The sequence below is a fragment of the Protopterus annectens genome, chromosome 7.part0 (assembly GCF_019279795.1).
Source record: "Protopterus annectens isolate FY-2018-M chromosome 7.part0, PAN1.0, whole genome shotgun sequence".
Lineage (NCBI taxonomy): Eukaryota > Metazoa > Chordata > Ceratodontiformes > Protopteridae > Protopterus > Protopterus annectens.
The window spans coordinates 1,540,069,043-1,540,089,644 of NC_056739.1; the positions used below are offsets into that span (position 1 = coordinate 1,540,069,043).

Genomic DNA, 20,602 nt, shown 5'->3' on the forward strand with positions numbered 1-20,602 from the left:
AACCATCCCATGGTCAATAATTATATATTACCCCTAATGAGAATAAATGGGATCATACCATAGATAATTTTAGGGGACCCATGCATGAGATAATGCATTAATGTCCTACTTCTGTCCATTAGTAGTACAGGGGGCAATGCTGTCATAAATCTGTTTTACAACAGTGGTATCCTGTGTGAGTTGTATCTGTTCCCCCAAACCCTTTTGTTGTTGTTGCAGAAGAGGTTTAAATCCCTAGACTGAGAGTATTTATGATGCCGTTTGACTTGATGTGCAGTAAATCCATCAGTAATGGGTCAGAGGATGCCTTGTATGCCAGACACAGGTCACCTCTTAGCAGTCAGTAGAATGCAGAGTGTAGTGACTGCTTTGAGTTGGTCCATGTAGGACATGTTGTTTCTTGGGTGGCAAAAACCAGGGTACCATTTGGCTAGGCTTATATAGGCCCTAGGGCCAATAGCCTAGTACCTACCTATGAACTTTGTATCCTTTTAGTAAGGTATGTCTCTGGGTGTTCCAGTTGCTACATATGTTTGGAAAGATGCATGCCAAATGGGGGCATTATAGTCCATGATTGGCTTAATGAGGGCTGAGTAAAGGGAAGCAGTGACATCCCTAAATCTAGACAATCCCTTTGTTTATAAGCTGTACAGTACAGAAGGACTTTCTTACAGCAGTGGACACATGTTGGTCAAAAGTTAGATCACTGTCCACTTAAGTTCCCAAATCTTGAACAACTGTGTCAGCTGTTGGGGACATATTGCCAGTATGGTGGTTCCCTGGGGTAGATGACTTCCCAAATTATACAATAATGCATTTTTTGACATTTAGTTTCAGTCCATGATTTTACTGTGGTGGTGTTGCTGTGGTAGCGTTGTCACCTCACAGTAAGACGTTGTCCTATTCGATTCTCAGCTAGAGCGTCTTCTGTGTGGAGACATGCGTGAATGGGCATACCTTCATTGAAGGTTGTACATCAGGGCTGGCAACTCGGCACATAAAAAAATCTACTGCCAATCATTAGCGGACCGGAGTTCCACTGTGGCGACCCCTAACCGAGAAAAGCCGAAAGATGACAGTTTCAGTCCATGATTTTGGCACCAGTTTTTTGAGACAGACCTTCCTACAGAGTGATTTTATAATAGAATTACTGGAGTTTGCATTCACTCATACTTATTTTAGATTTAATAATCAATTTTGTTTGCAGGCCCAAGGTACAGCAGTGGGGTTTGGGTGAGCATGCTTTGCACATGCAGTTGTCAGTTTGGTTATGGGAGGGTTTGTGGTAGAGAATGTATATACTTTTATAGTGGAAATCTTAAAAAATAACATATTTTAGAACCCTAGATTACGTACTATTTATCATTAAAGCAAGAAAAGGAAAAGAATTGTGGAATTTGTCAACATACAAAATATTAGATATGGTTTTGAATTTTCATATGCAATGGAGAATATGTTTATGTACTAACTCAGAATATTTTGCTGTGGAAGTGAGTTAGATTTTAGCAAAATTATTCCACAGAGGTTACACAGAACATTAGTTATTCAGAAATTAGGTTGTGTGATGGTGAAGAACAACAAGTAAATACGCATGGAGAAATTTAAGACATATTTGGCATGAACATGAAGAAAGAAATAGGGAAACATCACCTATTTGTATTTTTACCCAGTTTTTGATATATAAAATGGTGGATATAGTGAAAAAATATTTTCATGTTTTGCTTTCAAAAAAATGTTCAGGGATACAGTTCCATGTCTTACATGTTTGCTTTCAGTAGGGGGACTAGTATGGCAGTCAGAATAGTACAAAGTACATTTATACATTAAGATGGGACAGGATTTATTATAGGAAAAATAAAGTGGGAATTGAGGCAGGTAAGTACATGTTAGAATGTGATGCTTGTTATATAAATGGTGAACAGTTTATAGTGAAGCAGTCTTTTTTTTTGTGTGTGTGTATCAGAATGGGGTTCTTTACATATTGTTTTGTGACTGACAAAAGATGTATATCGGGGAAACAAAGTTCATGGTTAAAACAAGAATACTTGAACATGTGGGAGGTATAGGAGATTGACTAGTCCAGTAAGGAGGCACTTTATGGAAATGGAATGTGATGTTAAGAATTTAAAATTTATGATTCTTTTGCAACATTCACTGAATTTGATGATGGGTATTAAACAATGGTTACAGTGGAAGAAAAGTTATTTAATTTTGAAGTGTCTGACATACGGTCTAAATGACTATATTAATTGGCAAGTGGGTTTTTTTGCCTTCAAGATGGGATGGATTTGCAAATGGAGTACTTATCATGTCTATAAAAATGTTGGAAATGTTTACTTTCTGTTTGGTACACTTGGGTCAAGTATTTATAATTATTTTACATTGTCAGTGTTAAGTTGGTGTGAAAGTGTGAGAGATGCTGGGATTGTAAGAGCCTTGACATTCTCTTGCAGAAACGTTACACTCACTTGTTCTTTTAATACATTTTTATTTTATTTGGCTTAAATCTCAGCTGCAGATGTTGAAAACTTTAAGATCACAGTTTAAAAATGTGGAAACAGTGAATTTTTGATACAATGTTAATGAAACAGTGGTGTATAAAGTGCATCTTGGATATATCTGGTACTAGATGTGCAAACTATGTTACATTGTCTTTAATGAAATGGGTGTCTCTCTCATAATTAATCCGTATTTCATCCCAGTGCTGATTAAGAAGTTTCTCTTAACTAATTTATTAATTTCCTTTTTTCCAACCCAGCTCCAAAATGAAATGGGGTAGAATTTCATACATATACTAGGTGTGTATTATAGCAGTAACCCACGCCTGGGTGTGGGTAATGCTGGATTTACCCACGGTTGGTGTGGTTTGGTCACGAGGGCGAAGCCCGAGTGGCCAAACAAAGACAACTGTGGGTAAATCCAGCATTACCCACACACAGAAGTGGGTTATTGCTATTATACAATGACATTATTTAAGGAAAAAAAAAATAACTTTTCTTAAATAATGGCATTGTATAATGCCAGCTTGCTGCCCTTCCGCAGCTGTCTGGTATTCTGCGGCAGTTCTGATGTACTGCACATGCTTATGCTTGCGCAGTACATCAGAGCTGTGGGCAAAAGCAGCTGAGAAAGCAAGATCTCCGTTGCTGTTTACACTGTCTCGCTAGTTTAACATAGTGAGACAGTTTTAAAAAAAGCAACGGAGAATCCTCGTTGTTTTTTTAAAGCTGTCTCGCTATGTTAAACCCATTTAACATAGCGAGACAGTTTTGAAAAAAGCAACGGAGAAAGCAAGATCTCCGTTGCTTTTTACAAAGTGTCTCGCTATGTTAAAGGAGGTTAACATAGCGAGAGACCGCTTTAAAAAAAGCAACAGAGAATCTCTGTTGCTTTTTTTAAAGCTGTCTCGCTATGTTAAACCCATTTAACATAGCGAGACACCTTTAAAAAAAGCAGCGGCGATAGGAAGATCTCCGTTACTTTTTTAAAGCTGTCTCGCTATGTTAAACTCGTTTAACATAGCGAGACAGTGTGTAAAAAGCAACAGAGATCTTGCGTTCTCCGTTACTTTAAAAAAAGAGTTATACTGATGGAAAAAGTCCAGGCGACTGGACCTTTTTCCATTACTATAACTCTGATTTTCGATGTGCACGCTGACCAAACAGCGTGCACGTGTTAGAATATTAATGTGGGGTCGTTGTATAATGATAACTAAGACACTGTACCAGGACAATTCCTTCAGGAAAATGCATTGGTTCTTTCTGTGTTTTAAGAAAGTTAGAGTATGGCTGTTGTTGAGCAAACCAGATCAAAGTGATTGGCCCATTGTATTGTCTTTTGCTATGGCAGCAGCACTTACTTTCGAAATGTGTTTTGCATGGCATTTTTTATAGACTAACACATGGCATGCGTTCATCAAGCACTAAAAGTCAGAATTGCAGTCTGAGAGTGGGATAGGTTTTGGAACTGTTAACTTTGGGGGTCCTGTAATTATTTACCTTTTACAGTTTATCAAGTGCTGCCTGGTATTCTGCTTACATGGTGTGTTGTATTGTTCCACTGATTGTCCCCAAAGAAGTTGTATAGCATATTTAGTCTTTGAGAAAGCAATCCATTTGCATTTGTATGTAGTTAAAATTTATTTATTGACATTTGTTTACCAGGAAAGTCTGACTGGGCACAGGTGACCTTTTTAGCAGAGACCCGGGGAGAAAGGCTCCAAGCCATCATATTTAATACAATCGATATTTGCAAAAACAAATTTTATAATGCAGTTTCAGTGAATACATAGCATAATAGTGTAATCAAATTTCCATTGATATTCACAGACATTAAATTTACAAGCCTTGTACTGAGACAGATAGGAGTAATTTAAGGAAAACAATATAGTGCAGAGAAATACAATAGGAATATAATAATAAAATATCTTGGAATGTTGCAAGTGCTTTTAGTTTCATGTCTTGAGTTTACTAAAACTTTGGTTTCAGTGCTGGATCTTTGCTTATCATAAGAACATTTATTTGCAAAGATCCTGATTCAAAGACCTGAGGAGACGTATGGGAGTCTCATGTCTGCACTTGTGACGGCGAGAGAACTGTAGTGATCCTCACAAGGAAGAGCCAGTACTAGAAAGATCTGAGAAAGCAGAAGGTAGGTACGGTGAGCTCTCCTCAAAGATTTGCTGTTAGGGTAATTACCTTCCGCAGCGGTGCCATTACATTTTTTGAACCTAGCTGTTGTCCCAAAGGTTTCTAAGGTTTCAGGGCACCGTCTCTTAATAAATGCAGATAAATAAACTGAGTGGGAGCTTTCTTGGATCACACCTCTACAGACAAGTGACTTTGTACCCTAAAGTGCAACTGCTGAAAACCCTTGTGTGAAATTCTGCCACTGTTCTCTACATTTCAAGTTCTGAATATCTCAAGACACAGCATTCATTAGGTGCATTGCAGGGCACCCCCCACCCCCCGCCGTTACTATTAATTGGTAGAAAACTGGACACATTTTTAATGAGTTTCTTACATTGGAATAATACTTTTTAAAGAGATGTGTGACAGTATTGCTGTTTTTTATTTTTGTATTTATTTATTTTTTAGAATTGACAGCAGAATATGCCTGCACCAGAAAACAGTTCAACAAGCGACTTAGTGAATTTGGGCTGATCCAGGTAAAACTAGATTGGCATGCATTTCATTTTCTTTTCCTTTAGTGTAGTTATATGTTTCATTATATTTCAATCAGAAGAAAACTTTCTTGTGAATATGCACTCTAAATAGAAAATAAACAGTAAAACTTGACATTCTAGACTGTAGTCTTTTCAGAAGTAATCAAGGCTAGATCGAAAGTCTGAAACATATGATAGATACATGTATATAGGTATGTATCTGTTTGTGTTTTGTCTGTGGGTATGTGTGTGTCTATATATATATATATATATATATATATATATATATATATATATATATACACACACACAACACACGTGTATGTGTAGCTGTGTAGAAATATATATATGTATGTGTGTGTATATATAGATATATATGTGTGTGTGTGTGTGTGTACATACATACACACACACACACACACACACACACACACACACACACAGTATATAAAATGATTTTATGTTTAATCATCAAAAGAACACTGATCAGAAACCAGTCTTGTGTATCAAAGAAGGCAACTTCTGATCCATTAAACCAACATTAAGAAAACTGTGTTTTGTTATGGGGGTCAAGTGGCCCTGTACTCCCATCATCATATCAGAAAGCAGTGTAGGCAAGAGAAAATTACCCACCTAAACTGCCACTTTATTTTATTACCACAGGCATCCACTATCCTGATTAAACAAACAAGTAACATAACCCTGCAGCCTTCCTGAATCCCCCTGGCACTCTTCAAAACACACATTTATTCACAATTCTCATAATGGTACAGAACACATTTCTAAAACTGCACTTTTATTGGAGTATACAAGAAGCAGCCAGTATGTTCATTTTAAACACCAATATCAACCTAATGGAACTGACCAACAAGAATCTGAGTAAAAAGCACTCAGTATGAGGGGTGTGTGTGTGTGTGTGTGTGTGTGTGTGTGTGTGTGTGTGTGTGTGTGTGTACGTACACTTGGACATATACATATGCTGAGACAGTCATATATATGCATAAATGTGTGTGTGTGTGTGTTTGTTGATGTTCATTGTGTTTCACTGTGGCAGTCATTACACTTGGGTTATCCTGCTGGCAGGCTACCTGCAGTCGGTCAGAATTCCAAAGTCTAGGTCCGACGTCGGTTGCTGTCGCCTCTTCCCTGACGTCAGTGCGTCAGGGGTATAAAAGATGCAGCCAACGCCATTTTCTTCAGTCTTTCTTGCCACGCGGTGCCCGAAGCAAAAGCAGTTTGCAAGTGCCGGTCGGCCGACTTCTGAGATTTTTGAAATCGAATTTCAGAACCGAAGTCTTCAATAAAGCTAAGTACCCCGTTGGGGAAACTTTTTCTTGCTCCAGACTGATGTCAGTAAAAGTTAACAATTGTATTTCTTGTGGGAAGCAAATACCTCATAAGGACTTTCACACTTACTGTATTCCTTGTCTAGGCCCTGACCACGATGTTACTAGTTGTCAGTTTTGTGCTAGATTCAACATACGCACTATTAAGCGTCTGTTTTATTTTGCTGTACATTACTTTGGCCGAAGGTTTAACTACATAATGCCATCGGAACAACCGACGACCGGAATTCTTAAAAAACGCAAAGACAAGGAAAATGACAGGCATCCGAGGTCCAAAACTGATGACGAAGCCTCTTCTAGGCCAGTCGCCGGTTCTCAGTGAGGCGCTTTCACAGCCCCTGACACCCACTACCTCAGAGCCACAGGCCGTATCCAACTCCCACGTGGAGACACCTAGGCCTCTGAAAATTCAACGTATTGGGTCTGCGGAAACTATTCCCTCAAATGGGTCTGGAGCCGCTGAGCAGGCATCGTCTTCTGAGGGTGTTTTCAGACCTTCACAGCTTACTATCAAGTCCACTACAGTAGCCAAGGCAAAGACAAAACACCATTAAAGACAAGGAAACAAGTACAGCATTCTCCTGGACAGTCATCCATGCCAAAGAAACAGATGCTTAAAATGGCCGAGGACCTAATTACTTTGATCAGGGGTTCCCATCCCCCACCTGATAAAAGGCCTAGGCAAGATGCTGACTATAACTCCTCTGACCAGGTTTCTATTTCCTCTGATTCCTCTTCAGATCAGGGATATTCTCTCCCTCCCTATGAGGACTCTGATGCAGAAGAATCTATACCTTCAGCCTCTCTGCCTGAGGATTATTCTTTTGGGGAAACTTTGCACACCATGAGGGAGCATTTCCATTGGTAGAGCCAGGATTATTCAGAATCCAAGAAAAGGCTCAGAGACTTTCTTTTATTGCCTCAGCACAGGCCCCTGGCTATTCCCCCTGAGCTTGATATTGTTGATGATGTTTTCTCTGAATCCAGTCTGTCTCCTGATTCTTTACCCCCTGCACCAGTCAAGCCAGACAGGTACTACAGGGTCCCAGACTCTCATAAATGTCTTCATAAAAACCCTGCTGCTGACCCAGAAACAATTTCTCAGGGTCCCAAAGGGGTTAAGGCTTCCACAGCAAAAAACCCTGTCCCCTCTGATAGGGATTCTAGAGCTCTGGATAGATGGGGGAAAAAGGTTTACACTTCTGCTACTTTAGCTGTAAGGGCTTTAAACTGCCAGTTTCACATGCTTTAAATATCAACAATACCTCATGTCTTTGTTAAAACAGAAAATGCTTACAAACTCAAAGTCCTGACAATAAGGAAATGCAGGATTTATTGCATGCAGCTGAACAAGTGGGAAAGCATACTCTGCAATGTGGTTTTGATTCATTAGAGGCTTCTTGTAGAGCTGTAGTTACAGGCTTTGTCATTCGAAGGCATGCTTGGTTGAAAGAACAAAGTTTACCTGAACATGTTAAAGTAACATTATTGGATGCACCACTACAGCATGATACTTTGTTTGGTGTTAAGGCAGAAGAGGTGTTAAAGAAAATGGAGGATAAAGCAAAATCAATGCAGACAGTAAAGGATTTCTTACAGGTTCAACCACCCAGGTTTAGCAGAAACTGGCCTTCAACAAATTGGTCCTTTCCGGTGTCAGACAGGCCACAAAGAGGCAGATACAGACACCCAAGAGGCAGATCTCAGCCCCAAGGCTCCTACAGACCTAAACAATGGGATGCTTCAGCCCCCAAAGGAGGAGAAGACAAATCACAACCTTATAGGAAACAGTCCCAATGACTTCCCTCTACAAATGCCAAGCACTTACCTTTTGCCAGCACCCTTAGGGGGAAAGCTAGCACTTTTCTCACAAAATTGGCACATAATCACCCAGGACAAATTGGTACTGAATATTGTTTCTTAGGGTTACAGGTTCCACTTTCACACCCTTCCAAAATCAAAAGGTATGCCGGACCTGACACAAAACCAATGGGCAGAGGCACAAAAACAAATTTCTGCTCTCATGGACATGAGAGCTATTCAAAGAGTACCACAGCAAGAACAGGGACAAGGATTTTACTCGAGACTTTTCTTGGTACCCAGAAAGGACAAAGCCTGGAGACCAATACTGGAACTGTCAATCCTAAATACTTTCCTGGATGTTCCAAAATTCAAAATGTTAACACTGCAGCAACTTCTACCCATGCTGGGCAAGAAGGCTTGGTTAGTTACTTTGGACCTCAAGGATGCAAACCTGCATGTCCCAATCAGACAATCTTGCAGAAGATACCTCAGATTCATAGCTGGCTCAATGCATTACCAATTCTCTGCACTGCCCTTTGGCTTATCTACTGCATTCAGGGTTTTCACAAAATGCCTGGCACCAGTAATTGCATTTTGCAGACAAAAAGGAATTCAAATATATCCCTACTTGGACGACTGCCTTATTCAAGCAGACAGCAAGGACATTCTACTAAAGCATCTGGCGTTTGTAAAAAGATTACTAACTTGCCTAGGGTACACAGTAAACGAAAATAAATCAAAACTACTGCCCTCTCAAGAGATAATATTCCTGGGTGCAAGCTTAAATGCAACTGCCCAGATGGCTCACCTCACGCCAGCCAAGCAAAGGCAACTGACTCATTACTTTTAAATGATTGCAACAAAGACCCAGCTCCCTGCACGAAAAATCCTGCAGGCCCTGGGCTTCATGGCATCCTGCATTCTACTAATTCCATATGCAAGACTGCATATGAGGAAACTACAATGGTATCTAAAAAGTGTTTGGACTCAACATTGCTACAGCCTGGAAACAATAATAACTCTAATTCCCTGCCTGCAACAGGAGTTTTGATGGTGGTCACTGGCCTGTCACCACAACAAGGGATAGCCTTTCAGCTTACCCACAGCCAGGCAGACAGTAACAACAGATGCATCTGATTATGCCTGGGGGGCACACATGGCAGGAAAATGTATTCAGGGCACGTGGCCCAAGGAACAAATGCATCTTCACATCAATCAAAATAGATGCTAGCTGTACAGCATGCCCTGACAGCCTTCAAGGATCTACTGCATCCAGAACAACTATTACTAAAGACGGACAACACCACAGTTATGTAGTACATAAACAAGCAAGGGGGCACACATTCCTACCCCCTCTGCAGGCAAGCCATGACTTTGTGGAACACAGCACTGACCTATCAAGTACATCTGCAGGCACAATTCCTGCCAGGAACGAAAAATACACTGGCAGACAAACTAAGCAGAAATCTCATGGATCCTCACGAAGGGAAACTAAATCCACAGGTCTTCAGCATGGTAACAAGGAAATGGGGATGCCCAGACATAGATCTTTTTGCCTCCCCTCACAACTCCCAACTACAGAGATTCTGCACAAGAACTTATCAGTCATAAGCATGGAAAGTGGATGATCTATCATTCAGCTGTAAAACCCTAACAGTTTATGCCTTTCCTCCACTGCCTCTTCTTCCCAAGGTGCTCCTAAAAGTCAGACAAGAGAAACCAGAAATGATCCTGATTGCCCCAGACTGGCCACACCAGCACTGGTACCCAATCCTAAAGAGCTTGTCTCAAGGCCCATCTTGGACTTTACCTCTAATTCCTCATCTTCTGACTCAACAAAACAATCAGATTCTGCACAGTCAACTCAGAACCTTAAATCTGGCTGCATGGCAGAAATATAGCCACTCAGACCACACCTCTCTCTAAAGCTGTTATGGGTGTCATTTTAGAAGCCAGGAGGCCCAGCACTAGGAAATCTTATGCAGAAAAATGGAAGAGATTCTGTGCTTGGAACCAGGCACAAGGACTTGAACCACTAGTTCCAAATATACCTCAGATTTTACAATACCTAACTGAGATGCTGGACAAAGGCCTATCCTTCTCATCAATTAAGATGCATGCCTCTGCCATTTCAGCTCAATACAATACAGAACCTCCTATTTTCTCTCATCCACTTCTAAGGCAGTACCTCAGAGGGGCAGAAAACATAAGACCCCCAGGGAGAGCACCAATACCTACGTGGGACCTCAATTTTGTTTTAGAAAAGCTCACACTGCCTCCTTTTGAGCCAGCCAATACAGCTGATATAAAATTTTTATCATGGAAAACTGCTCTGCTCCTAGCAATAACTTCAGCAGGACAAGTCTCAGAGTTACAGGCATTAATGGCAGTTGAACCTTTCATCATTGTTCATAAGGATAGGGTCTCTCTAAGGACAAACCCAACATTTATGCCAAAGGTGGTATCCAGTGTGGCTCTTAACCAAACCATTCATTTGCCAACATTCTATCCAAATCCCCAGAATAAAGGGGAGAGACTTCTGCATGCTTTGGACATACACAGACAGCTACGATTCTACTTGGACAAAACAAAAGCTTTCAGAAAAACTGAGCAACTGTTTGTAGCTTATGCTGCAGGATCTCAAGGAAAGCCTGTCTCAAGGCAGACTATTTCAAAATGGATAGGACACTGCATTCGCTTCTGCTATTCACAACATGACAAATCAGTGCCTAAGGGCATTAGGCCACATTCTACCAGAGCAGCAGCCACTTCAGCAGCCTTCCTCAGAGGAGTACCAACCAAAGACATTTTAGAAGCTGCAACTTGAAGTTCAGTGCACACTTTCACCAAGCACTACCACTTACCTCTCTACTCTAAATGCAGAGCAGGCTTTGCCACTGCAGTTCTGCAGGGCCTGGTAGCCTCTCCTAATCCTATTTAGGCCCAACCACCCAACCTCAGCTTTGGGATTCAACCTAAGTGTAATGACTAAAACAGTGAAACACGATGAACATAGTACAGTTGTGTACCTACCATAAATGTAGATGTTCGAGCGTATTCACTGTTGCAGTCCAGGTTACCCACCCTCCACCCCCCTTTTCTTTGCTGGGACTTTTCTGTACTTCTCAATTCTGTACAACCTATGTGGTGTATTTGCTTGTAGATGAAGGAAATGTTTATTTTGGTACATGCATTCTTTTTGGCATAATTTTTTCCAGCCTTCCTATTTGGGGGCACCTGATATCTGGGGCAAGAAAAACTGAATGAAAATGGTGTCAGCTGCATCTTTTATACCCCTGGTGCACTGGCGTCCGGGAAGAGGCGACAGCAACCGACGGCGGACCTAGACTTTGGAATTCTGGCCAACTGCGGGTAGCCTGCCAGCAGGATAACCGAAGTGTAATGACTGCGACAGTGAATACACCGAACATCTACATTTATGGTAGGTACACAACTGTACTTTTATTAAATTTCTCCAAGTCTTTTGGGTTTCTAATACCATGATGGGAATGGACCCCATTCCTAAGTCAAAGTATGATTAAAGTTCATGAAATTAGTATTGTGCCACTCTTTGATGTTAGCCAAAAGTGCTCATCGCAGCACCCGTAGTGTGCCCAGTAATGACTCCTCCTGCAATTTGTACAGTGTTACATGACTTGGTAACGTATCTAAATACGATTGTAAATTATTTTTTATAAGACCAGTTGCTCCTACTACTATTGGAACTTTCTGGGTATCTTTCTTCTAGTTTCTGCCTGCAGATCAAGGTATTTTATGACTTTCTTTCTCTATGTATGCAAGACGCTGTAGTCACTAGGTGTGGCAATTTCAATGATCAATGCTACTACTTTTGTCTTCTTTTCTTGGACCACTATATCCGGTTTTCTAGCATCTATCTTTTGAACGGTTGGTATCAAGTGATCCCATGTGATATAAACGCGATCATTTTCTGTGATTTTGTGGCTCATGTTTCCAGTGTTTTTCAGCCACTTCGATACCATAATGTTTGCACACTCTCCAGTGTAACAGTTTCATCACATTATTATGCCTTTCAGTATACAGTCCCTCTGCCATTAGTGCGTCGCAACCAACAACAAGGTGTGTGACTGTTTCCAATTCGGTTTTACAAAACCTACATGTCTGTTTCTCTCACATGTTCAATGGACTTTGTAAACCAGTGTGTATGTAGCCTACTGTCATGCGCTGCCAATATTAACCTTTAATTTCTTGAATGTGAATTCACCTCTCCTTAACCATATCTGCGTTTATTCTTGATCAACATGAGGCTCTTACAGAAGTTTCCTATACTTGCAACTATATTTGTTTTTTTCACATTTCTTGCCTTCTCATCTGGTCCTTAACTTTATAGTCTTTCTTTTGTAGCACATTCAATTGCTGCCTGTTTTTTTATCTACTTCTGGTTTGATTTTCATTCCTGCTTGACATCAATATGCTTCTGTTAAATTAAGTAGAGATGTCATCTTAGATTTTTTCTTCTCATGTTTCAAAACTTTCACTACATTTATATCTTGTGAGGTCAGTAGATATGTGTGGAGTCCCACAATTGCAGATCTATACATGTAATAAATTTTGAGGAGGCCCATCCCTCCTTCGGAACGGGAAATGTATAATCTTGGTATACACTGATTTTTATAAATCATTTAGTGAGCATGAAACATCCTTCTTGTTTTAATATCCAATCTATCCAACATTTTTTGTGGCCAGTCAATCACTCCAAAACTAGGAAGAGCAAATTGATTTATGGCTTGAATCTTATTCCTAGATGTCAGTGCCATTTTCAAGATTAATTTAAGTTTTCTAAAGTATTCCTTACTGAGCTTTATTCGCATTTGTTCATGTTTTTTTATTGATCCTTCATCAATTTCCAAGTAGATATACACTCCCTCTTGCTCAAGTTCTTTTATATCACATTCTTGTCCCAAGCTGATGTTTTCCTGATGCTGCAGTTTTCCTTTTTTAAAGGTTGCTTTTCAACATTTATCAGGACCAAATGACATTCCAATATCATCTGAAAAAGTTGTGACAACCTGCAGCAGTGCTTTCAGTTTCTCATCTGATGAGCTATACAGTTTTAAATCATCGACAAAAATAAGATGAGAAGTCATTAGACTTTGTTGTTTTCTAGAAGCCAAATTGTAGCCATGGCCTAAGCTGTTAAGTAAACAGCTTAATGGATTAATGGCAAGGCAGAATAGCAACGGTGACATAGTCACCCTGGAATATCCCCCTTTGGATTTTTATCCCTGGGTTAATAATCTGTCCTTTATCATGGCTTAATTGCAAAGTAGTCTGCCACTATTTCATGGTTACTGTAATGTAGTCAATCAGTGTAGGGTGTATCTTATACATTTTTAAGCACTCTTTTATCCATGAATGTTGGATACTATCAAATGCTTTTTTATAGTCTATCCACGCCATACTTAGATTCTTCCCCATTACAGTTCTCCACTATACCTTTGTTTAACAACAAATGATCCTTTGTTCCATATGACTTTCTTTTATTGCCCTTTTGTTTTACTGCCATAATTGAGTTTTCTTCTAAATGACTATAAACTCTGTCAGCGTCAACTCCGTGCATAGTTTATACGTCGTCGGAAGACAAGTTATCGGCCTATAATTTTTAGGGTAGCTTGCAGGTTCACTCTTAAGTAAGAGCATTGTTTTCCTGATGTTAACCAGTGCAGTGTGTGTTTGGTGTGCGCATATAAATAGATCTGAAGTAGTTAACTTAATTTTATCTGCAACCTGTGGGTATTCGGATCCATATCGGATCCGAGCCGGCAACTTATTTTCTAGCATCTGCTCCAAGCTCCTCCCCCCTACCCGTAATTCACCACCATCTCCTATCTTCCCTCAGATCTCGTTTGCCGCACCATAGTGAGCATCGTGGTCTCCTTTGCTCTGAGCTTCAGGGATAAGTAAGTTAGTTATTTCTATATTGTGTGTAAGTGGTCGTTAGTTTTCCCTCCTTCCCTTTTAGTGTATGCTGTTCGTCGGTTATAGCTTTAAAAAAAAAAAAAAAAGTTTTTCTTTTTGAGAGTAGTTTCTAGGCCCACTTCTCTTCAGTGTGAGCTAGCGTGTTGTGTTCCCTCTTTAGGGAGTGGTGATTAGTTTTTAGACTGTGGCTGATCAGCCTAAGTCAGTTTTCAAAAAATGCTGTCACCGGCTGATGGTCACACACTGTGTGTAATCTGTTTGGGAGTGCCCCATTTATCCACCCAGTGTACAGTGGAGTGCCCCATTTATCCACCCAGTGTACAGTCTGTGCAGGCTTCAGCCCGAAGGCCCTCAGGGATAGGAAGGCCAAATTGGTTGCCAAGGGTCTTCTCCCTGCCTCCATGATGGATTCTGCTATGGCCTCAGTCTCTGGTACTCCCGCCCAACCACCCACTCAAACAGGGACTCAAACTCCCTCTCATTCTGGTGTTGGGGAAGATAAAGACAAGGAAAAAGAAAAAGCAAAAGAGAGAGAAAAAGAAAAGGACAGAGAAAGGTGCAAGGATGACAAAGAGAGGAAGAGGGATAGGCCTCGCAAGAGGTCTCCGGATAGGGAACCCTTCCCTACTCCACTATCCAAGACTTTGAAGCCAGCTTCTCCAAGGCTCCACTCACCCTGTTTCTCGCCAGAGCCAATGGAATCTTCCGATCCAAGGCCTTCCTCACTCTTCCTGCGCAGACCAGCCAGATCCGAGTCGGTCGCCTTTTCGCAATTGACTCGGAGCCTCTCGGACTTGGACATGGAATGGATGATGCGGAGATTCATTCAGACCCACATACAGATGGGAGTCTTGCCAGGCCCCCCTCCCACCGGAGGGGGGGACCTCCATGCCTTTTTTTCGCCCCATCTCTCCTTCCCCGAGCCATGTGGCTGCTTCGGGGTTTTTGGATCCGAGACTCTTTGGAGCTGGTAGCTCGGCGCCCACGGTTCCTCCAACCTCGACTCCGGCTGTTACCTTGAGTTCCTTGGATCCGAGTGACTCTCGGAGCCGTGGACAGGGAATCGGACCCGAGGGAATGAATCCATCTTCGACTCTAACCTTTTCGGATCCGAACAGTTCACTTGAACCTCAGGCTACCCTTGCCTCGGCTCCGATCCCCACTTCGGACCCAGGGAGAGCTTCTTCCTTGCTGGGTGCCAAGGAGGTATGCTCTCCTTCGGCATTCGAAGTGGTGGAGAGGGTTCTCTCCCAGGGATTGAGACCTCAGGCCATCTCCTCGGATTCCACCCAGACTCCACTGAATTTGGCGATGACTCCCTTCATCCTGTCTCAGGGACAGCTCATGCCAGAGGAGCCCCAGGTTATTCCCCTTAAGGAATCCCCCTGCGGCTTATGAGTCCTCTTCAGAGAGTCCCACTGAAGAGTGCCCCCATAAACGCAAGTGCGAAAGGAGGCACTTGGACTCCCCTGAGTCCCTCACCATGGACACGGATTTAGATGAAGAAGGTTCCCCCAGGTCACTTCCCAAAGATGTTTCCTTCTGAGACATCATGGAGATCCTCCGCCAGAGGGGAGGTTGGTCAGCCCCCAAACCTTTTACGGATGAGTCCGTGTTCCTGGAATCCTTTGGCATGGGCCCATCTACTTCCTGAGTGTTCCCACCAGTGGACCCCTTGGTGGACCTTATCACCACACGGGCATGGAAGGAGCCTGATAACCATAGAGCCCATCCCTAAACACCCCGACAAGATTCTTTCTCCTCCCACCGACAACCTTGGTTTAAAGGACTCTGAATTCGCTGAGTCTCCCCCAGAATCTTTTATCGCAGCAGGACAAACAACTGTTCTCTGCGAAAATGTCGACTCTGAAGTCGGTATCAAACACGTCCTTGCATCTCCTTTCCCACGCCATGGAAGGAGCAGCTAGGGCGGCTGGGACAGGAGTAGCCATGAGGCATCACACCTGGCTCAGGTTGTGTCAGTTTGCGGACCCTTTCAAGGCGTCGTTTACTAATGCTCCCTATGATGGTTCCTCCCTTTTCGGGAAGACAGTACGTGACACTCTTGTCCAGAGCGAAAAATATGGGAAGACTTTGTCTGCCATCTGGATCTGCTTCTCTTACCCTCAGCGGTCCTTTTCTAGGAACCAAAGAGGGCAAAAGAAGATGTGGTTCTGGAAATCTCAGTTTTCCCGGGAGTTTCAGGACAACTCTTCCCCCAGAGGCAGAGGGGGACAGGATTGACACTGACCGAGAGGTAGAGGGGGGACCCAGGAATTTCGGGTCTAGGGAACCTTTTTCTGACAGGCCCACTCAGCAGCCCTGAGGGGTTGCCTGACTGTCCTACTCTGGAGGCAGTCAGGGGGAGATTGTCATTGCACCCAGCGGCATGGGAGTCCATAACTGCAGATCGTTGGGTGCTACAGATAATATCCAGAGGCTACACTATCCCTTTTGTTGCCCTGCCAAGTGCTACAAGATGCCTCCCAGATGTACCACCCGCTCACAGGGAGGGCGCAGCTCTAGAGGTTTCAAAGCTGCTTCACAAACAAGCCATCAAACCGGTCTCCCTCGACCAGTCCGGATTAGGCGTTTACTCCAGGTTCTTTTTAGTGACAAAAAAGACAGGGGACCTCAGGCCCATTTTGGACCTGTCAACCTTGAACCTGTCGCCAAACAAAATTTCCGGATGGTCACCCTACAGTCCATTCTACCTTATCTCCGAGAGTGCGACTGGATATGCTCGTTAGACCTCCAGGATGCTTACTACCATATCAAGGTCCACAGAAGCTCCAGGGGGTTTCTTCGCTTCCAGCTGTGAGCCAGTCACTTCCAGTTCAGAGCTCTACCCTTTGGTCTCACCACTGCCTCCAGGGTATTCACCAAGGTAGTGGCAGTAGTAGCAGCTCACCTGAAGTTTCAGGGAATTCAAGTATTTCCTTACCTGGACTTCTGGCTCTTCGCTGTGTCCACCAAGCATCTTCTGTGTCTGGCCCAATACTACTTTTTTCTCTTGGCAGATCGGCTGGGGATTACAGTCATTGTTCACAAATCCCTTTTGCAACCAGTTCACGTTCTTGACTTTATCGGGGCACGGCTAGGCACTTTGCAGCTAAAAGTTTTCTTAACACCAGACAGGATCTTGCACCTCAGGTACCACATCGCTCTAATTGTGAACCTCAAATTTCCAAAGGCGAGCGATGTTCTCTGGGCCCTGGACTCCATGGCTGCCTCAATCTCTATTCTCCCTTGTGCACGCCTTCATATGCGGGTCCTTCAATGGACTGTAGCTGTCCAGTGGTCTTGGCTAGACCTGCCCATGGATTTTCCGATAAGGATCAGTCATACCTGCAGGACGTCTCTCCTTTGGTGGCTCCATTCACCGAACTTTGCAGTGGGATGCCTTTTCATTTAATCTCCAGTCCAAGCCACGTTGTCCACGGATGCCTCCCAACTCGGGTGGGGGGGAGACTGTTCGGGAAGGACAGTTCAAGGCACGTGGTCCCAGATAGAGACCAAGTTGCACATAAATGTTCTAGAGATGAGGGCAGTGCTTTTAGTGTTGAAAGCCTTCCACACTGTTCTTCCTCTGGGTACGATTGCAATTCAGTCAGACAACATGTGAGTTGTCTGGTATATCAGCAAGCGGGGGGATCCAGATCTTATCCTCTGTGTCGCGAGGCCATGAGATTGTGGGAGTGGGCGATTTCCATCTGTCGGTTTCTGATTGCAACGCACATCCCGGGATGCTCCAACATTTTAGCGGACAGATTGAGTCGGGCTATTCTGATGCCATACGAGTGGTCTCTGAAACAGTCAGTAGCGGAGGAGATATTCCTTGCATGGGGACAGCCTTGCTGCGATCTCTTCTCATCTGATTCCCTCACCAGGGGATGCCCCCAGAGATGCTCTAGTCCATGTTTGGCCCCCTTGGCTACTGTATGTTTACCCACCGTTACCACTCATTCCGAAGTTTCTTCAGAAAGCTTGCCGACTGGGATGCAAAGTGCTCCTTATTGCCCGATTCTGGCTTCGTCAAGTTTTGTTCCCCTTCCTTTGGTCTCATCTTCTAGTGTCTCCGTGGATTTTGGATCCCTACCCGGATCTAACCTCTCATCCTTTGGGTACTTACCCTTCCTAATCTGGACAGTCTCAAGCTGACAGCTTGGCTGCTCCAGTTCCCTTGATTGCCAGGACTCCCGGTCTTTCATCCCCTGTAAAATCTGTACTAGTGGCTTCTCTTAAAGATTCCACTAGGAAGGTCTATAGCAGTAAATGGAGACGTTTCTCTACCTGGGCCTCTCAGAGAAACGTGGATCCTTTTACAGCCCCTGTTCCAGCGGTGTTGGATTTCTTAACTAGTATTTTTTAGCAAGGAGCTAGTTCCTCCACGGTAAAAGTACAGCTGGCAGCCATTTCTAATTTTCATGCAGGTGAAAATAAGATTGCACTGACCTATTTTAGGCTATGTAAATTCTTTCTAAAAGGCACCTTTCTTCTGCGTCCTCCCATCAAAGATTTGGTTCCTCCTTGGGACCTCACTTTGGTTTTCCAGTTATTAGTAACTCCTCCTTTTGAACCTGCTGCATCAGTGGATTTAAAGGTTTTGTCTTGGAAGGCAGCCTTCCTAGTGGCTATTACGTCGGCTAGAAGGATTTCTGAGCTGCAGGCTTTGTCTGCCGTGCCTCCTTATTTGGTCTTCTGTAAGGACAGTGTCTCTCTTCATACAAATCCTTTGTTTTTAACCAAAGTGGCATCTCAATCCAACATAAACCAAACAATTAAGCTACCTGTTTTGTTTACAAATTTTCAGAACAAAGGGGAATATAAACTTAATTTGTTAGATGTTCACAGACAACTTTGTTTCTACTTTCGCAGAACAAAATTCTTCCGTAAGTCCAATCAGTTATTTGTCTAATTTTCTAAACCTCATTTGGGAAAGGCCATTTCCAAGGTCTCTTTGGCCAGATGGATCACTCTTTGCATTCTACACATTTACAAAGCCAAGGGTTTATCTCCTACTGGTCTGATTAAAGCTCACTCTACTAGGTCCATGGCGACTTCCACTGCTTTTTGGTCTAAGGTTCCTTTGGATGACATTTTTGCAGAAGCAACTTGGGCGAATTCTCATACTTTCATCTCCCATTACAAATTAGATCTGATTTCCAGATGGAGAGCATCCTTTGGCTCAGCGGTGCTCAGGAATATCCTTCCATGAGGGCCTACCAGGATTTGTTGAGTACCTAGGGACTCTGTCGCACAGGTTGCAGGTAAAATTAAGCTAACTACTTCAGATAAAGAAGTTATGTACTCATCATAACGTTCCATCTGAATAGTTATACTTCATTTGTCTGCACCCTTCCCACCCTCCATCCCCTGATCTTTTCATGTGAATAAACATGTTAGGTTTATTTAGTTGAGTTGCTAATGTGTATAGTTGCAGCAAACTCGATCTGAGGGAAGATAGAAGTTGGTGGTGTATTATGGGCAGGGGGAGGAGCTCGGAGCAGATGCTCGAAAATAAGTTGCCGACTCAGATCCGATATGGATCCGAATACCCACAGGTTGCAGAAAAATGAAGTATAACTACTCAGATGGAAAGTTATGGTGAGTACATAACTTCTTTTTCTTACTCATGGCTAGATCCTCAAGCAAAGAATTTAATATTTCAAGCCAAAAGTTAGGTACTGCATCTGGGCCTGGGGTTTTCCAGTTAGAGGCTTTTCTCAGCTTTGTTTCAATATCTCTGGCTGTTATTCCATCCCATTTCATATCCTGTACCTTTAAACTCCTTATGTCTTTTACTACTTCTATCCATTTAGCATCTTTGTTATGTTCCACAGGATCTTCATAGATACTTCTCCAAAATGTATCTACTTCCTCTTTTTTGGCAGTCTTTCAATTCCTTTTACATTATTTCACAATTCTGTATAAAACATTTTTGGGTCATCAATAAATTGCTTATTTTGTGCTTTTCCCTTGTATTTATCTTCGTATCTTTTAAGTCTTTCTGCCTGTTTTGAAATTTTTAGTTTATTTCCAGTAGTGCATAATAGATACTGGTCTGTTCTAATACTGCGCATTGCTTTTATCACGTCTTTCTTAGTATTTTTGTTGATCTATTTCCTCTTGTATAATCTTCTAACAATGACACTTCTTGTCTTAGCTGCTTTATAGTTTTCTTTGTTCGATATTTCCATGATGGTATTCGCTTTCTTTTCCCTCGCTACCCTGTGTTCCTATGGTAGAACTGTATCAGTTATTAATTTAGCAGCAGAGTAATATATTCTGTTTACTTCCGTTATATCGCATGGATCTCTATGGACAGTTC

At 42.4% G+C, this 20,602-nt stretch overlaps 1 protein-coding gene across 3 annotated transcripts in view; it reads left to right on the top strand.

Annotated features, from left to right (window-relative positions):
• ACAD9 (acyl-CoA dehydrogenase family member 9) overlaps window positions 1-20,602 on the top strand; it is a 1,114,604-nt gene that overhangs the window by 493,076 nt on the left and 600,926 nt on the right. For all 3 annotated transcript variants that reach the window (XM_044078083.1, XM_044078081.1, XM_044078082.1), the window contains exon 10: window positions 5,097-5,167. In XM_044078083.1, coding sequence (XP_043934018.1) covers window positions 5,097-5,167 — 71 coding nt within the window. The remainder of the gene's footprint in view (window positions 1-5,096; window positions 5,168-20,602) is intronic.